Raw genomic sequence first — 16,106 nt, forward strand, 5'->3', positions numbered from 1 at the left:
TAAGGGGAAGAAAAAAAAAAAACAAAACAGGGAAAATGTAGACCCAAGTGCCAATCCAAACCTCACATTGTACGAGTGGAGCTGCTTAGTCATAAGTGTGTGAGTGCGTTTGGGGCTGCTTCAGCGGAGTGATTGCCCGTGGCTCTGCCAGCCCTGCTGACCCATCGCCGTGTCCACTGGAACACACACCTCTCGTGCACATGTGCCAAATTTAGAAAGCCTCGCTCTCCCGAACCTGAAATCGCGTCGCCCCTCAAACACACAGACCAGGGTTCCCTATTCAGCCTCTCTCGCTCTCTTTCGGGTCAGAATGAACCATTCGTCCGCAAACCAATTCACGTTTCAATTCCGGTCCCGACCCGGGAGCCGAATCTTTCCGAGCTGTCGTCTTTTAATCCATGGTAGTATTTAAAATTCACTCCAGGGTGACTGTGATTAACTGCCGGCCATTTCCATGATAGTCGGTAATAACCTTGTGCAGGAGAGTGATGGGGGATTTTATTTTTACATGAGCGCCGACCGCATCCCCATCCTCTGTATCATGTGTCAGATGTCCTCGGCGCCGGAGAGCGGCGGTGAAAGACGGGGGGGGGGGGATCGGAAGTAGCGGACGAAAGGAACAAATCCACTTAGAGGAGGAGGGAGGGAAGGAGGGAGGGGGACGCGAAGACCAGAGAGCATTGTGTCGTGGGAGTGAGGGGCTCAAGTACCTTTCAGGGTGGTAGGAACTCACTGGAGAAAGGTGAATATGAGACCCTCCAGAGGGGTCAGAATAGGAGAGTGAGAGGGGTGGGTGGTGAAAGTTATTGTCACAGGCAGAACAATAGCAACAGCATACAATATAGAAGAGATTAAGGCTAGGGATTTCTATACTTAGCTCTAATTTAACAGAAAAAAGCATAACATTGTTGCATTTTAGTCAGGGAAACACACCTGTTTGACGGTAAAACGTTGGCTACAGCCTCGCCACACAAGCTGCCATGCGACTAATTGTTCCCGTTCAATTCCAGGTAAAAACCCCAGAATTCCTCGCACCCCGAACCGCAACTACAAAATTCCCAGCAACTCCGAAATCACACAGAAAACAAGCAGCAACGTAAACCTCAACATTTGTGACTCGTCGCAGTATCGTTGATATTTATGCTCTTGTTTTGGATCTACAGTAATATTGCGCTGGATAAAAAAATCAGCAAGAAAATTTGGCCACCTGGAAATATTTCACCGTTACGGTGAAATCTTTAGGTTGATTTCAGCAGCTGCGCCCCGACCTTGACAGTCCGCCGCCCCGCATCTGTCAGGACTGGCTGCACGCCACATACCGCTGACGTCGAACTGGCAGATGCCTCAGCATTTCCAGCAGCGATTCAAACGTTATTGTCTTTTCTCTATGGGAACCCCCCCCCGCCCGCCCGCCGCCCCAATCTCTGAAGACCAGTGAGCCTCTACCTTTTAGTGGCGAGCCTGAAAAAAAAAAAAGAAAAATAAATAACCCTGAGTGATCCGTGGAGATACCGGGTCAAGGTGCTCCTGGAGGACACAGGGTGGATCCTGGAAGTTCAAGCAGTCTGAACTACATTTTGCTTGGCTTTGCTTCTGCTCTGGGTGTGACAGGTTTTTAATTGTTTCTGGATATTTGCTGCCCCCTAAAGGTCAGGAGTGCTTCACCCCTGCCTCCGTTCCACCCTGGTATTTGTTGAACCTTGACTACATTAGCAAGTTTTAACAATTGATTGAGTCGCCGTGCCGGAAAAGCTTTCTCAGCAGGCTGAAAAGCAAACAACGACAAAAAAAAAAAAAAAAAAAGAGTTTAATTTAGAGGTAAGCGTAACCTGGAAGTACCTCGTTGGATAAGTTGTTTCATGTTGCATGTCCACCGCTGAAGCATGAAATTGAAATTATTGATGGATACATTCTGACGCCAAGGGGTCAGAGAGCTACGGTGAACTATAATAAACCCCGGAGCTCCGCGGAAGAACGGACGGATCAAACGCAGGCCGAAACGGGGGAAATGCCAATTTACACAAAAAGTTGACGTTTTCAGACTTTATTCAGTTTATGTGGGTACAAAATATCCAAATTCTTTTTCCCGTTTTGTGAATATTTAAGTGGACCCGTGCAGACAGTCCTCCATGGCACGCAGCTCCTGCAGTTCGGAGCAGTGGCGGCCGCAGTGAAGGCGGAGGAGACGTCTCGCCGCGGGGATGACGGTCAAGGCTTGGCGTCTCGCACCACTAACAGACAGAAGAGAAGTCATTAAATTGTGACAACTATTCCTCTCAGTTGAATTATAAAGACTGTTAAGTTTTACATGCGTGCACGTACATACACATTCATATTTATATATATAATGCGGAAAAAAATAAAGGGAACAATGTAACTCCAAGTCAATCACACTTCTGTGAAATCAAACTGTCCACTTAGGAAGCAACACTGATCCGTTTTGACTTGTTTTAAGGACATTACATTAAATTTGGATCCGTTTTTTTTTTCACTTTTTAATTTTTTTAGTGTGACTCCAAATCCAGACCTCCATGGCTTAATACAGACCTGGGCATTTGACGGCCAGTTTTGCTTTTTTATCCGTCTCGCCAAACTATTTTCTTTGAATATTCTAATAAGCGTTTTCAATCAATTTGAATTTTAAAAAAATCCTGATTTTTTCCCTTTTGTTTAATTTTGTATGAATGATTACATACAAAATAATGTCGGTGTATATATATGATCATGAATGACTTTAAAGTTGGAATTAAATGCCAAAAAAAATTAATATTTAGATTTTTATTTTGTCCAATTTAAATGATACCTAGTTGGCCTGGGCATAAAAAATAAATAAGAAATGTGGCCCGCCAGTCAGAATAATTGCCCATCCTTGGGTTAATACATTTGATTTCCATTGATCATTTTTGCGTAATTTTGTGTCAGCACATTCAACTATGTAGAGAACAACGTCTTTAATAATAATCTTGTATTCATTCAAATCTAGGATGTGTTATTTTAGTGTTACCTTTATTTTTTTGAGCAGTGTATATATGTAATGTTAATAGAAAAAAAAAAACTTTATGGCGCATATGCAGGATTTGCTGAGCTCCGTGTCCCCAATAATGCCGTCCCCTCCGCGGTCTTGCAGCATAACAACGTTCCCTCACCCGTTGAAATGTAGCTGGGCTAATTTGAAGAGCTGTCGACCCATCTCCACGCTGTCCTCTCCGTACTGGGAGCCCACAGCCGAGGCGCTCCGCTCCAGATGCGAGGCCGCGCTCTTCCAGTCGCCTGCAACAGTGGCAAGTTATGTATTCATCGGTTCAGATTATCGAACGTTATCTTTTTGTCCTTTTGTTTGCATCGCCGTTTGTTTTTTTTTTAAATGCCTGCCCTCTTGCACGCTGTGGTTTCCTCTCCTGAGGCTCAACACGTGTTGTTACTCTCACCGATGGTAGCGTATGCCCTCGCCGTCGCGTCTGCCAGCTCCCCCTGGAGTGGGTGTGTCTCCGCCAGGATCAGGTCGCGTCCGTCTCGAGGTCGTCCCAGCAGTCGGAGGGCCTCGTCTGTTGGAAGGGCGCGGATATTTAAGATGGATGTTCCAAAGACGAACAGGTGAATTTTGGAGCTGGACGCCCACGATCACCTGGTCTGTCTTTCTCCATGAGCTCCACGGCCTTTTCCAGGGCCAGTCTTGTTTCCCGTAGTCTCTGGCTCACCGCAGAGGACGAAACGCACCGACCGCACGACGGTCGAGCGCATCTAAATTCTCCGCCCCCGTCTTCGATGGTTTTCTGAGACCAAGAGAAGTGAAAGAAAGATCGTATCACAGGGCGATAGGTTATTGCTGTCTAAAAAAAAAACGCCGCAAAAAATTAAATCAATAGGTACTGAGAACCTCTGGGGGTCAAATGAAACAAGGGGTGGATATTTTGATAAAATTAAAACTTAAAATCATTTAATAAAGTAACAGATGAAATATTAGAAATACTTTGATGCAGCTGAAAGGGAAAAATACATGACATTTAAAATTCTTCATGAACAGCTTCTTTTTGGAAATGGGATTCAATTACGACAGAAATCATGAGGACAAAATATATGGCAAAAAAAAAAAAAAAAAAAAACACCTTAAATGAGTGAACGCTACATTTGAGCTACACTAAACCGGAACACTCACTCTGAGAGGCCCTCTGCACGAACCACACAGAAACCCAGGCTTTTGTTGAGCGTCTCCTTCGTCTGGCGACTGTCGTCCGTCACGGACGCCGCCCTCCTCTGTGCAGGCCTCGCACCGGCACAGGAAATAATACTGATCCTGAAGGAGCCGCTGGCGTTCTGAGGTCACCATCCTACTGCTGTGAGGCCCTGGAGGAGGACGCAGATGGTGATGAATGAAAATAATGTTTTAGAAGAAACAATTGTTCATAATATTTTGATCGAAATCCCAGAATTGTATTCCTCAACATCAGTATTGACAAGATATCGGGCTTTGTGTTCTTTGGACCTCAGAGTTCTTGAATCGGAACGGCTCGGATTCATAAAAACCAGTCATCTCCTCACCGTAACAGTGCAGGATCTCTTGTCCAGGATCGACGGTCTTGGCAGCCCTGATGGTCACAGACACTCCGCGGGCGTCGTCGCCGCATACCGTGACGTTCTCGACGATTCCTGAGCGTCCGCCTCCGCTTCCCGTAGCGAATACGAGGCTGGTGTTGGGACGGCAGGAGTGATTCAGGAGACTGAGAGTCGGGAATATTGCTGTAGCAATTCGAATCTCCTGGTTGGACTGCACCGGAGAGCTCGATACCCCTGTGAGATGAAATAGTAAGAAAAGGAAATGGTCCTCGAGGGCTGGTTTTATTCCGTTGAACTCTGAGGCTTCGCCAATCGCTTAAAACCTGGTTGCATTTTTTTTTTCTTCCATGGACTAAGGCACTCTACTATCAGCTACTCCAAAACTTTTAAAACTCAAAAATCACTCCCGAGCAAAAGAGTGGTCCTCTGAAAATGCCCAAAATACAGTGGGTGGTGATTTGAGGATGCTCTCTTGGATGCTTCTCGAGGAGAATATGTCACAGAAGTCTGCAAATATTGGAAGTGATGATACTCTGCCAGCTAATGATCAGAAGGAATATTGTTTACTTCACATTTTGCAAATTAAAAGACTATTTTTAGCCCAAATGCTGCCATTTTGTCCGGCAAAGTAATGAAGATAAAGTGAAATAGAATTATGAAGGTATTCTTTAAAAAAGCCACTTTGCATAATTGAGAGAAAAAGTGCTGCGTGGTGCTTTTTCATGCTGCTTGCATTTACTAGCTTTAGCGTTTCATCCTCCAAACACCAGCCCGTGAAAAAATATCTATATATATTAATGCATATATCTATGAAGAGTTTTTATGAGCACCACAGAAGTTGTAAACACTGTTTTTTATTGAGTGCTTGAACCTGATTTAGTATCTAATTAAGTTTATTCTATTTTTTTTATATTCACACCATATTACTTTATGATGTTATCCTCCGTAAGCCATTTAATTCTATGCTCTTGTCTGCATGCCAAGTGTGTACGGTATAAAGTGCTTCTAAACTGCATGTTTTTTAAACTTTGATAAAAAAAAAAAAAAAAACAGCGCATTGTTTACATTATGGTGGAGATACAGTTGTCTCAGTTCATAATGTAACCTCTTGGTAAAATGGGACAAACCTGAGTCTTGCAGCACGGTGACTGCCTGGCTGTTACACCTCAGCTGCAGCAGGTGTCTCAGAACTGCACCTCCCAGCAGCCACTGCTCCGGGCGGAGGCTTGTGATGCCTGTCTGCGCCTCTTTTCCGTCAGCCGACCGGTCGGTGTCCCCTGAGGGTCTACTGAGTTCCCAAGATGCAGGTGGTGGTCCTGCCCTGCTGAGCTTTAGGTAGAGGGTTGCTACGGTTACCGCTGAGAGGAAACGCACTTTAGCGCTGTGGCAACTGAGGTGATGCAGTAAGCAAAACACACTCAAGTAAGAGTGACCGTAATATAAAATGGGACTGGGTTCACTTTTATGACCTGGACTGGAATTCATGTTGGTGGTTTGGTCTCTAAGTGTCTCACTCGCCAGTCTGATATTTTTTAACCCCGCCTTAAGTGTAACCCTGAGAGCCAGCTGTGACATCACACCCATCGCCATCAGCTCTGCCCCGAGCGGACACTCCCAGCGGTGATGTTCTTCCCAGGCGTCCCTCTTGCAGCGAGCCGAACAATATCGGCTATAACTGCACCCGTCGCACGGCAGCGAACGCAGCGTTTCGGTCAAGCACCTGTGACAGCGCCTGTGCTCCGTGCCGAAAAAGACTCCATCGTCCACCTCCGTCTGTCCTCCTGTCCTCCCCGGTATGAGGACACAACTGTAAGGCCTCTCACTCATAACCACATCTCCAGCTGCTATTCTCTCCGTAGCCACTACGTGTCGCCCTTTCCGCGGGTTGAATTCAACGGCAGCTTGAGGAGAAATCCACTTAGTGAGAGCGACAGGCGCTGGTCCTTCACCTCCGTCTGACTCCTTGTGAATCTTTGAGAATGATCTGCTGTGAGCCAGGCCTGAGAGGCGTTTAAGGCACTGGGCCCGGCGGTCGTCCAGTTTGTGAGTAAGATGAGACGGGTAGCCGTTCTTCAGAGCCTGGTCAATGTCATCAAGACAGTCCTGGAGGAAGAGAAGGAGCACTGGGTTGAGATTCCAAAATACATTGACGGTGTCACTGCATAGATTTCTGTTGCTATGGTGCAAAAAGACAAAAATTAAAGTCACACAAAATAAAACAGATTCTGGTTTGAGAAAACACCTCAGACAGGTAGAGAAATTAATGAGGTCATCTTTTTAGGCTCAGTGACCATAAAATTTCCCATTTAAAGTATATACTGAATGGGTAACAATTTCACTTGTGTGTCTTGGGTACACACACATTTATGAGAATGGGCTTGCGTGTGCTGATGCTAGTTAACTCAGTGGTGGGAATCAAGATGATACAACATATATGAAACAGAATTTCTCTTAGGATTCCTCGAAAACCTCTTCAAGTGACCACTGATGTAAGTGACGACAACAGTAGCAGTCGATTGATATTGTTAGGCCTTTCTGTTTTATCGCTGCATTTGTTGCCGTCTCACCTGGTCCTGGTGCAGATGGTAAAGCGCAGCAGAGCGGTTGGCATAGCACATGGACAGCTGCTCTGAACTTCGAGGAGCAAAACATACGCCCTGCCACGACAGGAGACAGAAGAGACATGCTAATGTGTAAAACATGAATACAAATAAAAGCAAACTATCAGACTGTGGCGTCACCGTGAGAGTGAGCGTTACAACAGGCACCTCATCCCATTGGCTGTCAGGCTGTTCAATACTAAAAGCACATCGACACAACAATGCAGAACATTGTGACCCAGATAAAGGCCCAAGTATAAGTAGTGGTCAGAAGAAAGTAAAAAAAGTGAGCTCAAGACAGTACAATGTCAATATCAGCTTTGTTCAACCAAACAGGGCCAGATTTCACACTAAGTAAGCAAATTGAGACTATAGTGTCATTCTATTTCATTAAAAACGTTTTTGACATATTCATTTGGTGGTGTGACATGTCATTTTTCCAATGCAAAATATGTGCGGTGGCTCAAACAAGGTTGGGAAAGACCGATCTGGGACACCTTACTCATTATCATTTGACTTTTACCACCCGCATCTCCCACTGTATACCTGTTACCATTCTCTGCAGGAGGCACTTTTCTTTTATTTCTTTTCATATATTTTGTTTTCTATTGTTTATATTGTTATGGTCTTGTTTGTTTGTATCTATATCCTCTATTTGCATAGTCTTCTGTATTATTACTATTTGCACACTTTTTTCCCATGTAATGTTGCTGTGTCTATTGAGTTTCCCCTGCGTTGGATCAATAAAGTGGGATCTTATCTTTGCAGAGGATTTTGAATATCTTGGTGCACAATGTGATGCATGGCTGTGGATTTGATGATCTCAAAATCATGGCTGCTAGAGAGAGAAGATAATGATGATGATGTTCACTTTACCCGAGAGTAGTGTAGAGCTGCTGAAGTGTAGTCTCTACTCCTGAAGCTGGAGTTTCCCCTCTCCCTGTGTTTCAACGCCTCATCTGCGTTTTTCTCCGTCAGGTATTGTGCTGAGATAGTCTGCACAAAGTTCAAATCTGCAGGGCTGCACATAAACACAGACAAAAAAAAAAAAAGGCCCATCGGTAATTACACGAGCATTACTATGTTGGGGAAGCTGTGATTTCGTTATGAATTGCATGATGCCACATTTGACAAGTGAGACAAATTTAGTTTTAAAATGATCTTAGATGAACGGATGGTCAGAAAACAAAGTTTCAGCAGTCAGCTAGCTACTTACGTTACTAGATCGTAGGCGAGTTTAAAAACGTCGTCTACTTCAGAGAGGGATGTAAATCGCTCCTTCGCAGATGGATCGAGTCCAGTCCATATTCGCGAAACGTGATCCTGCCACTGGACGCAAGGAAGGTCCATTTCTAAGTTTGACAGACCCTTACGGAGGAGACCAGGTGGAGATTCCGGCTTGGTGTAAAAAAACATGTGAGGCTAGCTCAGGGCAGTCAAGTTAGCGTTTACATCCTGAATTATGTTAAAACAAGTTCCGGCTAAGCCCTTCAAAATAAAACAGAATTTTGTCTCGCTTTTTCGAGTGAAGCATTAATTTAAACTGTATGAAGAGGCAGAAAAAACGCAAAAGCCATTCAGCCAACACACAGAATGTGGACGTGCAAGAATCACGCGTTTTCCTCAGAACCACTATTACTTTCAACAATTTTCATTTTAAGACTGTTACGCGAGATACCGCTTTTATTGTGAAAGCCCGTGGTCATGGCTACCTTACACTGTTATTGTTATTGTTTGGCTTTTTCATCTCGCGATACAATCCCGTCGCCAACGAGACAAAACATTGGAAACGCAAAGTCTTGCGGCTCAGCGGCAACTTTATTCAGAGCCATGGGTGTTAAACTCACCGAGGGGGCGATTGCAGTAAGAATGGATATTGGTTGAATATTGATAATATTGTTATTAACGTTTTTGTCAAGTATTTTATGACTGACATTTAGCAGTGCACAGCTGCTAGCGGTTATTGCTAACACCGTAGCTAGTTCGTCACCGTTGATTCAGTTGCACTGTTGTGCCGGATGTAGAATCACCACCAGCTTTTAGATTAACGTGTTTGTTACTGAATATGCTCCAAATTTTCGAGGGATTAATTTGAAAATTAATATGCACGTTAATTTACTGGAATGTTCACATCACGAGCTTCCACAGTGTAAACAGTGTGTGTTTGTGTGCAGACAATGTTCAAAGACGCTTCAGTGAAGAACCCTGTGCTCCAGGTCCTGGTAGGAGATTCACCTGACTGATGCAATCTGTGATGTATTCTTAGCAGAAGTAAAGTGTGCTTCTGTTATTGCAGCATGCTATATATAGAGATCACACACACACACTCAAATATATTGAAATATCCAGGTAAATATCCGATATTAATTTTTGCTTCTAATTTCATTAGCTTTTTTTTTGTTTGCAAGTTTTTTTTTTTTTTTTTTTTAAGTAGAGGCTATTACATTTCATTGTACCTGCGTAAAATGAAGATAACTGTCATTCTAATTCTATTTACATTGGTGTGGCATATTATTACTGAGTACAATGCCGAGATCAATGTGACCAGTACAGTACAATATAATTAATGACAAATTTTAATTAATATGTAAACCAAAAAAACAAAACAAAATCCAAGTAGTTGACGGAATCAGAGTCAAAACTGCATCTATAAATAATGAAATTTGATTAAAGTTCTTTTGCTGTGCTGTATGTTGAAAGGCAATACATTTAAAAGAACAAAATAGAGATACCATTTAAAAAAAAAAAAAGTTTCGCTAACCCACCTTTCCTCATTCGACAGAACATCCGACAACTTCCAACTTCCGCGGGTCCGTCACGTTTCCGGATAATGTTGAGTGATGGTGTTCATTCTCTGTCCAGTGAGTGTCCTGTGGTTTGCTTCAAACTCTCAAACATCGATTGTGCTGAAGAACTCCGTATACCATGTCCTCGGGCAGCAGGCAAACAAAGGAACGTATTTTATTTCAGTGATGGCAGTATGACATGAAAATTGGTGAGAAAATTGTTTCTGCCGGGCAAATCATCAACTGCCATTGATGGATCAATGTGATATCTTAAACAACTCCCTTCTCCCTCAGTTGTTGTGTTGCCGAACGCATGTGTTTGTGTATTTAGGTTTCCTGTTAGCCACACAGTTAAACAACCTACCTGAAGAAAACCTCCTCGTCCCAAACTGTGTGTGCATGGTGAAAAGGACCGTCACCAACATTCTGTCTGATGGAAGGTGTGTTATTCTACCTCGTTTTATTCCCTTCTTGACCCTGCCTGCTGTTTACTTGGCAGTGTCCATTTTAGACACTGCTCTTGACATAAAATTGTCTAGTAAGCCTCCTGAGTTTAGTAGGAGTGGTAAAATAGCATTATATTTGGACTAAAAGTGAGTGACAGTGACTAAAGTGCGTCAAAAAGCGAGATCCCAAAGGTTCTCTTGTGCACCCCTATATTGGACTTTTCTTGTTCTAATCTAGGCATGTGCACGTGATAGTGGACCTAGAGATCGTAAAATCGGCCGAGGAAACCGGGGGGAAGATTGGAAATCCCACCCCATACACATATGGTAAATCATTCCTACACTGTCCGTATTCACACGGTTAGCCGTCTGCACATGTCAGTTTTTTTACTTGTTTGTTTGCGGCACTTGCAGGGAACACTTCATCTCCAGAGAAGCTGCCCTCCTCACTCGATTCAGCAGTCGCTTCATCTGCTGAAAAACCAGGACCTTCTTACAAGAACAGTAAGTGTCATTTTATATGATATATAGTATTTCTATGTTTGAGAGGGAGCGACCCATTCCACACCTCACTATGGCAACGACAGTCAGGAAGCTTGTATTTGTGCAGCCTGATAAATACATTTCTACAACATACTCCATTATTGAAGTAGCGCAATATGCCATTGAAATGTCTTGTATGCTGGGCAAAGTACTCACTTTTCTTAAAAATTTGGACAAAATAACAATATCTACCACTCCTATACTGAAAGCAAACACACTTGTGTGAACAAAATGTTCAGTTTAAATGAAGTAATAATTCCTGTTATTGATGTAAAATTACTAGAGAATTTATCAGCAATTTTACTATAAGTATCCAAAGTTAATGTAACCATTTTTAATGTTGGACTCAATAGATTTTATGTGTACCGCTAATCTTAGATCCTTTCGGTTGAGATTGGGATCAGTAGTATTTGACTTGTGTTATATTCATATTACGAGTGTATCTTATCATTTATTTCACTAGGACTTTTCACGATAAGTATAAAAAGCTTGTAAAAGCATGCATCACTTAAATTTACTCCGGAAAGCTTATTATTACATTATTGACATTAACATTAATCACTCTGTAAAAGTTAGTAAGATAAATAATACATTTGTGAAATAAATACAGGGGTGAACAGAGCTGCACAATCGGATGCTTCGCTTCTGCCTCTCACTCTGACCTGCAGCAAAAATATTTTATGAACGACCTAGAGCTCGCACAATTCCATCACGTTCCACCGCTCAACAAGTTGCGTAACATGTTCCAGGCAGCTGCGAATGTGAAAAATTCCGTTTCTGACTAATGGCGACATCACATTTGTCCATGCCGGCTGGCCTCCAGGAGAAACACCGCCCCGCCTGAGATTGTCCACATTTCAGGGCAACAAATGCAATGCTTTGTGAAATTTCGCAAGGAAAAAAGGCCGTGATTGTCAAGCATAGAGTTTCATTGGTACTCCCATCTATTCACAGCTGACAGGGCAGCAACATGTTTCCTTTTACTCCGTCTCTCTTGCCATAGCTAACAATTTTAAGAGAAATACGAATACCCGCAGGTAACACAGTAGTGCTGCTCTGACCTTCTGGAAGCAGCAAGCAGTTTCAACAAAACTCTGACTTCAATACTTCCAGCACCAGATGCCCTTTTCTAACTCTCCCTCCCCACCGACAGCCGCTGCGTTTGTTCGGTTACGATGGCAAGTGCAGCCAGCGCCTCCCGCCACCGCATTTTTGTGCACGTAGAAACGCCGCAGGAGTGTGGCTCAGAAACCCCGCACAGAAAAAGCGAGGTACCCGCTCGCAAGGGATCCTGCAGAAAATAACAGCAAACGGCGCAAATGCAGTCGCGCACCTGATCGACAGGCGAGCTGACTTCCACAAAAAAAAAAAAAAAAAACATCCAAAAAAAAAAAAAAAAAGAAATCAAGGTTGCTTCAGTGAAGCATCGGACTGATTCAGGGAACTGTTGTTGAGCTTGCATTTGCAAGAAAGCAATTATTTGCACATCATGTAGATGCAGCGTTCACACTTTCACTCCCTGTAACGGACAGAAGTGATTCTCAGGGTAGACGGAAGGCGAAAAGTGTATCAAGCTGTATAGTTTAGAGGAAAACACTTGGTCGATTGTTCAGAGGAAGCATGGGAATTTTAGACCGGGGTGCTTTATTTCGATGGAAGGTTGTTTTTTTTTTTTTTTTTTTTTTTTTGGGACATTCAAGGTGGATCACACTTCAATGCATTTGATGCAGCCCACCCCCCCGGCCCTTCGAGACGGTTGAAATGTGGTCTGTCATTTGGGGAAAATCTGAGATGAGCAAAAAGACACATCAAAAAACACTTTCACTTGTCGAGTAACTTTTCCGACTCTTAAATCTCTGTCAAAGGAGAGGCTTCTGGGTTACAAACAGCCCTCTGCTTTTCACGATCGATTGGTTCAGTCTGAGACCTCTTTCAAAAGCTTTACTGCAGATACTATTTTAATTTCGGAAAGGGGGGAAGGGTTTGGAGGTCAGATTGTGGCTAGGCCTCTACCTGCCAACAGATGGAGCCATGTGTCCTTTCCAGGAACGCATCCCTTTTTTTTTTTTCCTCCTGAATCCTCTGTTCTGAGCCGCAGTATTGGACCGACAGTCTTTGTAGTTCAGAATTTTTTTTTTGCTATTTTTACCGTGCCGTACTTCAACCGGCACTCCGTACTAAATGGTAAACCCTGCTTTTCATCCCTTTGATATTCATTGCACTTCAGCGTTGAAAGGCTAAAGGCTACGAGGGGGCTGAGAACCAGACGAGGCAGAACCACCGGGCACGATTTGGTCTTCGGCTGTCGGAGGGCGGCAACGAGGAGTGGTAGATTTAATGGAAGGCTGCCTTTCCTCCGGCCCAAGTGCCCCCTTTTCTCACATCACATCGCTTGGTTTAATCATATTTACTGTCCAGCTGTCAGCGGGAAGCCCTCGTGTTGCCCTCCCGCCACCGCGGCTGACGAAAGCGGGGCTTCCTGGTGCCGCGCTGTCATTTATCGATGTTCACTTATTAGCTTAGCCTTTTGTTTCACGACATTATTTTATTTACCCCCCCCCTTCCCCCATCCCATACCAGCTGCTTTTAGCGTCGCCATTGAGTTTTGTTATGTTGCAGAAACATACCTAATAGTCCTCGGTGGAGGAGTGCTGGCATGTGGGTGGATAATGAGTGCTCGGTACATGTTGTGTGTGTACGCGCGTGTAGGTGTGTGTCTGTGCGTTTTATTGTGTATTTTTTTAATGTTTTTCGACTGAGGGAGCCTGTGTGGGCCGAGCGCACCTCTAGTTCAAGACCTCATGAATATTGTGCTGTCGAATGAATCCCCCTCATAGCGACACATTGACGGAGGGAGTGAGAGGGAGAAAGCCGACTCATTTGACTGAGGAAAGACCGGCTCTAGGTTAAGTAGTTCATCAGTAAATGCTTTGATCCACGTTATCGGGAGATACGGAGAACTTGCTGTTCCCATTAATTGTTCTGTTAATATCGTGCCAAAAGGCGCTCAAATGTCAAAGATTCGGTCCTTTTTATTTATTTCTATTCCTCCGAATACTGACGCTCTCGAGATTTTTTTCCCACCCTGCACGTTTGCAAGTTGCATTTTAGCCGCCGACTTGTGTGTGCATTTTATGGAAAGAAAATACAGCGTTTCCGATAAAGACACGGGAGGTGGCTGTGGAAGAAGGCGCCTGTCAAATTCTGAGGCGTCCTTGAGCATCTCCCAAGAATCATTAGATGCCTCTGTTTGGCTCCTTTCCTTTGCGACTTCGATTCTTACTTTTTTTTTTTTTCCCTTTGCGTGTTGGTAGCTCCTGTAGCATGACACACAGATAAGACAGAACAATGTTATTTACCAAACTCAATATCCTCGTTCACTGCGGTTCCATTTTAAGGGCGCAACAATTAGTCGTGATGCAAAGGCTCCTATACGATTGTCCTGTCAGGTGTCTTAAAAGAAAACCTCCTCAAGCGTAAAACCACCAATAAAAGATATAGGGTCGCATCAAGGTGCGATTACAATGAGATTAGCCCGGGATGGGGATAAAACAAGTTTATCACTGAATGAGTAAAACAGACAGACAAGAGGGACCGTTAAGGCGATGCTGTAAATACTCTGAATGAAATATATGACAAGTCGGCCTCTTGCGGGGCTCAAGACCAGTGATCCAGTGAGTCCGGACCTGCCTGGGAGCCGCTCAGAATCGAAGGTCGCCTACCGAAAAATTCCTCTTCATTGGATCTGCCCTCCGCCGGGAGCGTTCTCACTCTTCCCTCAACTTCGAGACCACATTTAGGCAATCGGGACTTCCTAAGGGATGGCAAGGCTGATCAATTCACCACAAATCGAAGTATAATTAAGGGAAAGCCGTCTGTCGGCTCCGGCAGTTCTGCCCTGACCTGTGGCATCCCTGGGATCCGAAAGGCGGAGAACAATTTCCTCTCCGGTGTCCGTGGAGATCCATCAATCCAAGTGTTCGAATCACCGGCCATTTTTATATTGAGAATGCAGTGCGGGACGCTCTCACAGTAAAGAATCGACTGGTCTCCCACCATGCATTTGATCATTTTGGATTGAAGAAAAAAAAAAAAACAGCTGCAGAGGAACCCTCACCTTGGGATGTGCTTCATTCTCTCTCATCGACGCTTCTTCTGCTCCGGCTTTAGGCGCCGTCGGGGTTTTTCCTCAATCAGAGCAGGTGTCGCCGTGATTGTTCACTGTTGTTTCACAGTAACAAACTATAAATCCCAAACATAACGGCACACGGACGGATTCTGTGCAGACACTTCGGATTACGTGAAGAAAATGTCAAAATGTAATTGTTAATCGCCTGCGATTTTTTTTTATGTCTAATCAAGTGTTTCGGAGGTAGGTTTTGTCAAAAGGTCATAACGCAGCAGCCTGTGTTCCCACTTAGATATTCATCAACAGGCCAGCTCCTGGAAAAGGGATCTTTAAGTTGCTTCAGAAACAATATTTAAATTCCAAAAATATGTCTGCACTCAATGGGGTGCAGTTAGAAAAATTATCATTTATCACTTACCATTCTCAGCAGGTTTTCTTTGTCCTCGCAACTCTTCCCCTATTTCTTTCTCCACACATACACACACGATCTCTCTTTAACAAAGCCGCATTTGTATTTGCTTTCTTTATGCATTGGTTTTTCTTTCTCGTCGTCAAACGGGGGATATTATTGGCATGCCGAGAAACCTGCACCGATCCAAATCGCAAAAAAAAAAAATGGATCCTTGAACAACCTCTGTCCTCCTCTTCACTTTCACCATCATCATTTTTTTTTCTTTTTGCTCCTTCCCACTAACACTCTATTCTAGCTAGTGTGTGTGTGTGTGTGCGTATGAATATTGATGTTAATTATCCCCTCGCCTGAAAATAGCTGTTCAATCTGTGATTTCCCCGTGGAATTTGATCTCTTCTCCGTCTCTCTCTCACACACACACACACACACACACTCACAAAGGACGGGTTTCATAGGGGTGAATATTTGTTGTGTTCTGAACAGGATCTTAAATCAGGGGAGTATCCTCTGTGGAATAAATCCCTGACAGTTCTATATACCAAATGCTGTTATTCAATATGGCAGATCATCCATGCCAAGATTAGCTATTGCATAAAATATATTTTTACACCTCGTAACTATCAGTCTGAGTCACCG

The 16,106-nt window shown here is 43.8% G+C and overlaps 2 protein-coding genes across 3 annotated transcripts in view; one reads left to right on the plus strand and one right to left on the minus strand.

Annotated features, from left to right (window-relative positions):
* Positions 1-1,967: 1,967 nt before the first annotated feature.
* Positions 1,968-8,557, minus strand: smyd4 (SET and MYND domain containing 4). Its single transcript, XM_086176770.1, has 10 exons — positions 8,371-8,557; positions 8,031-8,175; positions 7,122-7,211; positions 5,682-6,657; positions 4,540-4,788; positions 4,157-4,344; positions 3,626-3,773; positions 3,429-3,545; positions 3,147-3,270; positions 1,968-2,231 (listed from the first exon to the last, which is right to left on the minus strand). Exons 1-10 carry the CDS (start codon positions 8,502-8,504, stop codon positions 2,102-2,104), a joined length of 2,301 nt encoding a protein of 766 aa, XP_086032896.1. The 5' UTR covers positions 8,505-8,557; the 3' UTR covers positions 1,968-2,101.
* A 343-nt stretch (positions 8,558-8,900) lies between these two features.
* LOC147216773 (replication protein A 70 kDa DNA-binding subunit-like) overlaps positions 8,901-16,106 on the plus strand; it is a 39,157-nt gene continuing 31,951 nt past the window's right edge. The window contains exons 1-6 of one of the 2 annotated variants that reach the window (XM_086176771.1): positions 8,901-9,017; positions 9,329-9,376; positions 9,937-10,015; positions 10,272-10,380; positions 10,625-10,713; positions 10,801-10,890. In XM_086176771.1, coding sequence (XP_086032897.1) covers positions 8,985-9,017; positions 9,329-9,376; positions 9,937-10,015; positions 10,272-10,380; positions 10,625-10,713; positions 10,801-10,890 — 448 coding nt within the window. In that variant the 5' untranslated portion in view covers positions 8,901-8,984. The other variant, XM_086176772.1, reaches the window with a different exon arrangement.

This window comes from Fistularia commersonii, chromosome 29, assembly GCF_037954325.1.
Source record: "Fistularia commersonii isolate RoL2024-O1a breed Wild chromosome 29, RoL_Fcom_v1.0, whole genome shotgun sequence".
Lineage (NCBI taxonomy): Eukaryota > Metazoa > Chordata > Actinopteri > Syngnathiformes > Fistulariidae > Fistularia > Fistularia commersonii.